This window comes from Pterocles gutturalis, unplaced genomic scaffold (genome assembly GCF_000699245.1).
Source record: "Pterocles gutturalis isolate BGI_N339 unplaced genomic scaffold, ASM69924v1 scaffold8461, whole genome shotgun sequence".
NCBI classification, from domain to species: Eukaryota; Metazoa; Chordata; class Aves; order Pterocliformes; family Pteroclidae; genus Pterocles; species Pterocles gutturalis.
Genome location: NW_010100335.1, coordinates 10286 through 20901, shown reverse-complemented (window position 1 = coordinate 20901; position 10616 = coordinate 10286). Strand labels below are relative to the sequence as shown.

At 38.4% G+C, this 10616-nt stretch overlaps 1 protein-coding gene across 1 annotated transcript; it reads left to right on the top strand.

Annotated features, from left to right (window-relative positions):
* Positions 1–7830: 7830 nt before the first annotated feature.
* Positions 7831–10344, top strand: LOC104466044 (SH3 and multiple ankyrin repeat domains protein 2-like; the record flags this gene model as incomplete). Its single annotated transcript, XM_010079353.1, has 2 exons — positions 7831–8585; positions 10220–10344. Coding segments are annotated over exons 1-2 (300 nt in total), but the record flags the coding sequence as incomplete, so codon positions are not given.
* Between the last annotated feature and the right edge of the window lie 272 nt (positions 10345–10616).

The following is a 10616-nucleotide window of genomic DNA, read 5'->3' as shown; positions in this document are numbered from 1 at the left end:
GAACCTGGTGGATAGAGCGATTCTTTTTCCAAGTCTTTTGAAACTATTATTCTGTCGCTGAGCCAAGGGACAGATGCTGGCTCTGTCTGAGGACAGAGGTGGTGACATGCAGGTGGGGATGCTCGAGTTGAATGATTGGCAGATACACCAACTGAGTAGCTGGTGATATTGCCGGGGGTGCTGGCATCCCATATTCTGGAGAAATAATGTCTAACAAAGGCTTAATTTAGACTAAATTATATCAACAAACGACTTGCTTTAATGGCTAAGATTTCACCAAAACTGGTTTCGTGACAAAATTCTGAGCAGAAGATTAGTGAATGTTAAGTATATGCACTAGGAAACAGAGGTAACTGCGTATTTAGAAAAAATAATTAAAAATAAATTAAATTAAAAAATAAATTTAAAAAATAGTGTTGGGCACAGATAACAGAACAAGTCTACAGAAAACCATACAAAGAGAAGGGAATGCAGTGTACCATGTTTTTCAGGAAGACAAGGAGCAAGCAGTGCATCTTCCTTGGGAGCTGGTTCCTTGGGGAAGCACCAAACACACTTGTCCGTCTCCTACACCCTTCTCTGCTTGTGGCCTTTGGCAGAGATGGGATGTTGGGCTCCGAGGACCAACACGTGTCCAACGCAACGTGGTTGTGCGTATGTTCCAGTGACTCTCTCTAAAAAGGGAAGGAAAAAATCCAAAGTCTTGTCTGATTTAAGCCAACCCTGAGATAAGCATAGGTATTGATTAGCCAGCTTTCTGAACTAGTTCAGCTGCTGCATCAGCGTTGTTATATATAGTGATAATTTTGTACACTCATGCCATTATGTTAAATCTGGATCTACTTCCCTGGTTCTACCTTTGTTACTTGTCCTATTTGTTAACCTTGAACTCATTCTTTGCCTTGTTCCTGTGGTTTTCTGTGATAATACTGACCACCTTTAGCAAAAGCATTTGGAAGAATTTTTTTTTTAAAAAAACCTGTATAGAAGAGCAGAGTTGTTAATAGCTGTTATTATTATTATTCCATTTGTGTAAATACTTTATATGCTAAGATGCTTAGGGAGAAAATTCCTATTTCTGTGTGGTTTGGTGGCAATAGCAAGGGCTGGAGGAACTGCAGCTCATTTGGGGTAGAAAAATACAAACCTAAAAACTAAATGGATAAATATTCTAGTTACCTAAATATATGTATGTGTTTGTACAGTCTGTTTGTTCAAGGCTCATAGTATGAGCAATGAATATTAATATTTTCATAGTGCGGGGTTAGATTGTTCAAATGCTTGATAATTACAACTGAAAATTGCTGATAAGTAGCAGGTGTAAGTGGAGTGTGCTGCAGCCCAAAATACTGATGTGATTGATGGAACATTTCTATGAAATGGTTTGAAGGACTCTGCTTTGTAAAACTCTCCTGTTCTATGCTGGAAGGACACCTGCCCGAATGTTCCCTGTTTAGTTTTTACTGTGCCATGTGTGGTACTTGAATTGGCTATTTATTTTTAAAACAGAAATGAAATTAATTAAGATAGAGGAATGAAGCTTTTTGGTTTTTTTAAGCTCACTTTGCCACTCTCCTCACCCCACCACATTTTTTTTTCTCCCAGTGCAGATGCAACAGAAAAATAACATTTCTCTTAAAAAAAGAATACATATACTCATTGCATGATGTGTATATATAGTGTATATATATTCATATATGGATACCCATATATCCATACATATGGGCATGTATATATCATATATATATATATTGTATGTTGGGGGGTGTGTGTGTATATATATATATATATAGGATCATTACCTTACCACTGATTTTTTTTTTTCCCATCATAACCTATCCTGAGAGTTCTGTATAATATAAAATCAGGCTTTTACTAGATGGTTTATTTTTTCAGGGAGTTGTTTGACTTGCTGTTTTACCGGACGAAGAAGTTATTTTAGTGGTTACAGTTTCAGCAACTTAAGAGGAAAACAGGGGGGGAAAAATAGTACTACCTTAAATCAATTGACTTGGGTATTATTTTAGATTACCTCCTCCCTTCTCCTACACACCAAAGAGTTAAAGGCTGGATAAAAGGATGTGGACTGATAGACTACAGAGAAAGAGGAAGTTTCTCCTTGGTTCTGCATAAAAAAACTGTGTAACTTCTTTGCACTTGTGTCATAAGATTTAAAGTTTCTCTTTTAAAACCTGTGTTTCTTTGGAGCGTTTTACAGCATGAACTCATTGGAGTATAACAGAACTGTTGCTTTCTTTAGCATGGGCTGCTTCTTTGGGATTGGGGTGAATCTTTTGGGCAACGCTGGCAATCACAGGGCTGGGAAAAACAGCCCAACTTTCTGACTTGCTAATTATTATTGGATCGCTTCCTGAGTGATATCGGTGGTTTTGGTAACATTTCACTAAGTTCCTTTTTTACCAAGGGTATCAAATATTCAAAATCCAATGAAGGTGGCTTGATTGGTTGTTTAAAAGTGTGAGTGAAACAGCTTTTTTAAGTGGAAGAAGCTGTATGCCCTATGGGGTTTTACTGCAGGCTGTAATTTCCTCCCACTGAGGAAACACTGTAAACGTACTTTCTAAAGGGAAATCACTTAGACTTGCCTAATGTGACTGAAGTGACACTGGCAGGGTTGATCAGGTGTACAGAGCAAGCGCTATGGATGTGTTTTTGACAAAAGGCAGGACAAAATATGTATTTTTAGTGAATATCTTCTGTAAGAGTACATTGTGCGTAGAGAAAGCATTCTTAGAAGGTGGGAAGAAGTAGCTGAAAAGAGCAAAATATAGAAAGCAAATACATATTCTGAAAAAATGGTAAAATATGCTCGAACAAAATAGCTGGAAATTATTATTGGTTATTTAAGATGTTATTGTGAAAAACTACAAAAAGGTTCTATCAAAGGCAGTAGCGCTGGGTTGTGAATTATTCTTTAGCATAATAACCTGTTATTGTTCAAGGCTGCGTCACATATTTGCTGGACCACACATTCTTAAGACAAATCGCATTGCAATGCCATGAAGGACATCATCACATGAAGGAATCTCTGCATGGGACAAAAACATATTACAGAGGGGTTACTGTCAGTTGAAATATATGGTTGACTACATCTTGTTCTTTCTGTTTGGGTTGTAAGTGGGTTAGGTAGAGACCATCTGGGTATTTTCCTATTTGCTGTGCAAAGAACCACGCTCACTGGTGCAGCCAATACCTCTTGAAGAAGTGATTGCTGTTCCACATGTTACACAAGAGCTGTGAAAGCTCTTCTGTAGGACCTACAGCTGGATGATCGATGCCTGGGAAACTTGAGCATACAGAGTCTTTGTTAATCTTAAAGGTGTTAATTACTAGGATTAGCCAATTTTCCTGGAGTCGTTACAGTAGATGACTATAGATAGTAAGGTTCCCCACTTCCAGCAGTGACATCAAAAGTTTTTCCCCTGGAAGTCTGTTATATCTTACAGTAAGATTTACTGTAGACGTCATTTCTGTTGCTTATGGTATCAGGACACGTAACTTCCCCAGAAAAGGGAAATATTTGGAGAGAACATTCTTTATGTGCTTTAACAGGGATTGATTGTCGGAACATGCAGTGAAGAGCTCCTCTTGAATGGATTTCTATAGTGCCCCTGTAGAAGCTTGAACGTAACCACCATAAATCAACTATCTTAGCTTGAAAAGAGTTTGTGTTACTGCTCTCACACATTGTATAGAAATTTATAGAATGGTTTAGATATTATTTTATTTCATCTGGCAAAGTATAGAAAAGTGGATCTTTCATAAAGATTGAAATTGCCAGAGTACTGTGGAGAGGACGTAAAAAAGATCTGATGGAGAGATCTGGATTTACTTGGCCTACTGAAAGCAGCAAACTTGGAGAGAATAATTTCTTACTCAAGGGTAGAGCAAGCCACCTGACAGAAGGGTCTGTGGGCTGAGAAGGCTCATTTGGTTGTAACTCTGGTTGTTTGAATCTCATGTGTGGTCTGTTAGATAACTTTTCTTCCTTGGCATGTTGTAGTCCAGTGTGTTACATCTGAAAAGGTTCGACTCAGATTATGTTTCTAGGGGATGCATGATTGGAGAGAATGAGGAAAATGACTCCTATTTGAATTCATTTTTTTCTCTGCCTTAGGGAGAGATTGACAATATGCCAAGCAGCCATTTTTGTTTCCAGATAGTGATGATCATTTCCAGTGGAGTGTTGTACTCTACATCCTGTTTTTCAGATTGGAGTCAGCCATGGTACACGTGATGCAAACTTGCCTAAACATATTCTATGATCCTGATAGTTTCCATCTCTGTAATTTGTTGTTTTAACTTCTGGAGTAAGCCATGTGTTAAGATAGGTTGTGTGTATTGTAGCTGTGAAATGGAAGCTAGGTTTCATGGTTTTTGCCTCCATTGGGAAACCGTACTTCAACCTTTATTTTCTTCATGCAGATCTTTATGAAGGACTTTACATTTCTGCTTCCTTTCTCCCTCAAGTATTGTCTTAATGGGCTGTTAGCCAAGTAGAAATACTTGCTGTCTTGAAAATCTACACAAATGATGGTTGCGGTGTTGAACGTAAGAGTGCTGAGTCCAAATCTCAGCTATCTGTCTGACCATAGATAAATCTCTTTATTTCCCTTTCTCCATTGGTAAGACTGTAAAATTACAGAAATTCTGACAGCTTTGCACGATTCTCGAGCCTTAAAGTGTTAGGGAAGCTACATGGACCAAAGGAGAAGTATGTTTTCTAATATTTAGTGTTTGGATAAAGCAAAAGTGATTTTAGGTTTTAGACTGATTTTTTTTTTCCCTGAAATTTTACATATAAGATTGTACTTCATGCAGAAATATTCTGCACTTCATAGGATATATTTTGCATTTAACTTTGTATGCAATGAGTCTTGGACTTACACAGCCCAAAGTCAAAGTAATGTTTGCCCTATTTAAGTAATGAGCTATTGATTTTAAAATTACTCATTTTATTACCACCATATGGAACTAGTAATATTCTGAAAACTCAGCTCTGAAATAGACACTGTTTAATTTCGGTTTGACATGGGACAGAAATGGACTTGAAGGATTTTACCTATTGAAATTTGCATATCACAGGTAGCAAGGACTGTTCAGCCTGATGTAGAGCCGTACACTATACTCAAAGGACGCGTGAAGAATTGCATCTTCCTCTTGCTTGAGCTCAGACCTTTGAACAAGCTTATAACGTAACGTCGCCTTTATTTGTTCACTGGTAGCTGTACCCTATAGGCATTCTGTTGCTCAGTATTTACAACACCTTCAGGATCAAAGAAATACTGCCAAGAAGGCTCATTGTGAGAAATTTTGACCTACTTTTCCATTTGGCACAACTTTGCCTGCCAAGACCAGGTAGACTGTGAACAGATCTTCAGCGTGTCTTCAGTGCAGAGGTCCAATCTGGCATGGAGACGAGAACCCTGTCATGGCAAAGAAAAAAAAAAAAAAAAGCAATACTGCCAACAGTCAGAGATTTAACCTCTTTTCTCCTCTTCTGCCCCCTTCTCTTAGGGATGCAAAGCGAGGTTTTTTGGAGAAGGGGTATGGCGGTTGCAAGTTCGTGTTTGTTTTCCATTTCTTCTCCTGCTGCTAGTTCATAGCTCTGCAGCACTGGGGGGCGCATAGAGAATCAATTTGCTTTCTGTGATTGGTTTAAACAACTTTAAACTGCTCATGCTGTAAGATTATTGCAGGTCCCCTTCTCCAAGCACATAAATGAGAAGTGGCTACACATCTGTTTTTTTCAAACCACCATTTTCACTTTACAGGCTGTGATGGAGTTTTCATTATGTAGTACATGACTGAAAAAGTATATTAGTAAGCTGTATTTGTCAAGTAATAGAGATCAGTTTGTATATTTTGTTACCAAAAAATTTGTATTTTGCTTCTCCTTCCCATCCCTTTCCCCTCCCTGTTGCATGTAAAACCCAAAACTTTGTAAAATTTTGGCAGTTTAGTATTGCTTCTTTCAATGTCAAAATTGAAGCATAAAACTGGGTAGTTTATGCAATAAATGGGCTGTACATGAAAAGAAAATCATAGGTGGTTTTCATACTGTAGTCTGAACAGTCCTAGACCTCTACATTAGGATGAAGTGAGTATAACTTGAAAATGCTGGTTTATTTCATTAGCTGACTATGAAAAAACCCTAGATGCTTATTTTTGTTTTAGGTGTAGATGCCTAACATTAATCTGGTGAATTGAACCCAAGTTTTCCCAGCACTGCTTTTGGAACTTTAGCCTTCACCTTTTTTTAAGGAATGACGTTATGAATTTGTTTGGTTTTCTCAACAGAAATGAAAGAATCAGAGCAAGGTTTGATAACCTAGCTAAGAGGCATCTGAATTCTTTATATTGATGAACTGAGATGAAAGGGGGATTTGGGTAGGGGAGAGGCAGGTTGTGCTTTGAACCAAACACTTTCTATGATTAGGTTCTCAAAAGTAGCCTTCTAACTTGTATTGCACTATTGATTGTTTATAAAGAAACTTGGAAGAAATGGATTTTACTAATTTGTGTGTTAAGAAAAAAGCCTGCAGATGGCTTAACTCTTGACTCTTCAGTGGATAAGTATTGGAGCCCCACCCTGAAAATGTGAGTCAAGGTGTGAGAATGTGAAATGAAGAAAATAAGTGTGCTTGTAGGTTCAGTCAGTTTCTGTAACCTCATGACATTGATGGAGGACTGTGGGATGCCTTTTCCATCCCACCCCAATAGCCCTGAACAGCAGTGTGGTTGGCTTTCTTGGGAAATAGACATTTTCTTATTATACCCTTTCCATAGCAGGAGTATTGTAAGAAGAGTTAATGTCTGAATTACAAAGTAAATAATAGTAAGTTGAGAGATGGTAGTATTCAAAAGCTGTTCATACTTATGGGGATCGTCTGTTGCTCAGAAAGTCACCACTGTGGTAGTTTTAATTCGTGTGCAGTGATTAAGTACTTTGTGGTTTGGAAGCCAGAATTGAGCAGTACCATGAAGTTCCATCTGTCAGTTAGAGCTGGAAGGTCACCCAAAGGGTAGTCTGTGATACACAAAAGATCTGGAGTTTGGAGGCTGTCCTTTGGTGTCCTGATATCATCATCCTTGTCTTTGTTCGGAGCTTTAAATGAAATGGTCACACCAATTTTTCTTTAATTAGCTTCCTCCTCCCCTTCTGGATTACTAATGGCCCTGAAGCAGATCCGGTCTCATGTTGAATGCTTTGGTGACTACATTAGTGACAAGCCCAGTGGTAACAATAGTTGGCTAGTAAAAAAAGTAAGAAAAGAAAACTTATTCATACTTCTTTTTATCTTAAATAGTTTTGTAGGTATTTTAAAGCCAACCTGGCAACATGTTTTGTAGTGCTTGCGACTCATGAATACTTAACCCCTGACACTGCCTTTGTGTAGAGGAATGTCTTGCAACTTGTGCTGTGTAACGGTTTTATACTTCAAAAGAGGGTTCAAAATCTTTTTTTTTTTTTTTTTAATTTGGAGCTTATTTTAAGTAACCTGATGTTTAATGAGAGACCCTAAACAATTTAAGGCTTTTACAGATTGTTCCCTGTATATGAAAAGTCCCATTTTAATGTGGATTTTATGCATTTTCTTCATCTCCCATCCACTTTTTCCTTAGCCAATGGCAGTAAGGGTCCTAAGGCTACTTTCTCTTTAAGAACATACTGCTTACATAAATAGTCCTTTACACCATCTCCGCGTTTTATAATATTAATTGTTTATCAGAAGATGGGGAAATATGCCTTAGAAATGTGTTTTCCTGCTTGTGCATGCCCTGTTACTATTTCAATTATGCAGATTCTTGATGCTGTGGAAATTTGTGCTTGATGACGCCAAGGCAGCTGCACGTTGTTAGCATTGTAGGCTGTCAGATGATCATGTGGGATTCTTGCAGCATGCAACATTCAATAGGATTGAAAAAGGGCTTTTGATGCAAGGCATAGCTTTCAGAATATATTTGTGCCTTTTAGTTAGCTAATATAAAATCATAATTTGTTATCTTTTAAATTTAAAATGCTGCCTCATTTTTCTTCTGGTTGGTTTCATTTTGGCTTCACTAGAAGATGCATCTGGTACATCCACGATTGAGGAGTTTATTAATGATACTGTCGTTCAGTTCACTTACTTTTTTTCCTTTTCGAGTCCTAGCTAGCCCACAGATTACATGATCACATGTTCATCCAGTCATTCATATAGAACACAAACCACCATGCATGATTTCTTCTTCTTTCTTTTTCCTCTCTGCCTTTTTTATTCCCTTTAAGTTGCTTTGTCATGTTCTCTTTTATCATCAAGCTTAGTCTTTGTCTTCCCCTCGCTGCTATTTGTTCTATATTTTCCCATGCTTGGTTACTGCAATATTATTTGATTAACGGGCTGTGATGATGATGAACCTGCACACTGGAGGAGCAGCTACTACAGTGGTGATGAAGGGATGTAATAATGGTCGCTATCCTCGGAATTCTCTCTACAGTGACTGCATAATAGAAGAAAAGGCAGTGGTCCTGCAGAAAAAAGACAATGAAGGATTTGGATTTGTGCTCAGAGGGGCAAAAGGTATGTGCTTCTGTGTGTGTGTGTGTGTGCGTGATGTGCACTGGCATGAAGAAATTTATAAATCTCTGAATATAAGCAGGAATTATTCTCGGTGCACTTGGTTGCTAGACAACAGGATTCTCTGTATGCTATACTACTCAGACGGATTTTAGAGGCTTCTCTCTGAAGCAGTTTGCATTTTTACATAGGAGAAGCACTGTATAATCGTTTTTTGGGGGGGAGAAAGTTTTGTCTGTATTTTTTATTGTGTTGGTACATGTAATATTTTGTCATTCATCTGTTCCTTTAATGCAGTTTACCTAAGTATGGGAAACCTGCTCTCCTTATAAAACCTGCTTCTTTATTTCAAATGTCAGTCTATTGAAACAGGTCTATGAATAGAAATAGACAAGAGAGTGATGTTTTGTTTAAAATAGGTGTGGATCTTCTGCAAGGTGACATTGGTGCAGTTTTAGTATGAAAATATGATCTTTTTTTATATCTTCAGAAGCTGCACGTATGTTGCATGGCCTGTAGTGTGCTCATTTCAAAAGCTGTTCGTATGTTAAGCTGCATGTTACTCTTCCGTAGGCTAAAATCTATAATAATGACATTCTTAAGAGTTAAAAAAAGCATTCTATTTAATGCTTTGCTTTTTAACTTTCAGTCTAGCTTGCTCCTTTTGTATTTCAAAAAAATAATATATGATGGTATGTCCCATCTCTTGCTCCCCCTCATTTTACATGGGTTCTCCCTTGCTTTGCTTGAGCATGAAAATTGTTCTCTATCTTCATTCTTGGGACATCATTTTTTGCTCTCCCCGTTCCCCCACCCCTGAAACCAGTGCTACCAGAGATTTTCAGCGTTGTGAAAGCTCTTCTAATTTTAGCCAAAGCAAAAATTCTGGGAGTTGTACTAAGAAAGGCAATAATGCTATCTTCTAGCTACCTACCCCCTTGGCACGAGTGCTCCGTGCACCGAGCAGAGGTTACTCCCAACAATCATCCCCAGATTTCCCCCGTAACAGTGAGGGCACCTCGGGTGAAAAACCAAAGGACTTTTCTGCTTGTCTGTGTACGTGACAGAGAGAGAGGGCTGGTGCAAAGGCCAGCTGTGCCTCCTTCCCTAAAAAGTGATTTCTTCTGTTATCTTCTTTGTGATATACCTCTAAATCGAGAAGAAAAATTCTGTTTGCACTTTTCCATCCTTTCCCACCCAACCCATCCCCCCAGTTGGGCCAGATGCTCTCTTCTGGCTCCAGTACATAATTCATTTGGAGCTGGATGTTGCCAGAGTTCCAAGCATTTTGCCAGGCACGCAGAAGGGTTACTTGAACGAATACCGAATATCCTGGAATCCTCAGAATCCAGCTAGTGCCTCGTCCAGCTTGAGTCGGTTTGTGCCACTCAAGAAGCATGTATTTTTCTCTCTGAATTTGAAGACCTGTGGATTGCTATTGCAGAGAGATTGCACTCTATTCCCAACATCTTGACATCCTCCGAGGCAGAGTCCTCTTACTTTTAGCACCCACCATTTTTTTTTTAACCATAAATTGGAATGGCCAATAATAGGGCTTTAGTCAAGTGGTATTTGCAAACACTCCATAACTTTCTTTTTTTTTTTTTTTTTTTTTAATGTGGTATTTATTTTTAAAGCTGACACACCAATTGAAGAATTCACCCCAACTCCAGCCTTTCCTGCTTTGCAGTACTTGGAATCGGTGGATGAAGGGGGAGTGGCATGGCAAGCTGGCCTGAGAACTGGAGACTTTTTGATCGAGGTAGGAGATCCTGCGGTTTGATTCTCAGCGCTCTCGTGGGGGAAGAGTTCCTTTGTAGAATTTACTCTGGAAAAAAATGTGTGATGCTTTTGCACAGAAAGTTCAGTGGACTAGCACCAACAGCGTACTGGATCCATTTAAAAAATCTTTAGGAAAGCAGTTAAAAAAGAGCAGTGTTCAAGTTGGCTTGGAATTTGCTGTTTGTTCTTTTTTGTTGTTTGGGAATAAACTATCAGAGGAATTTGGAAGGTTTTATTCTGCTTTGCATTATT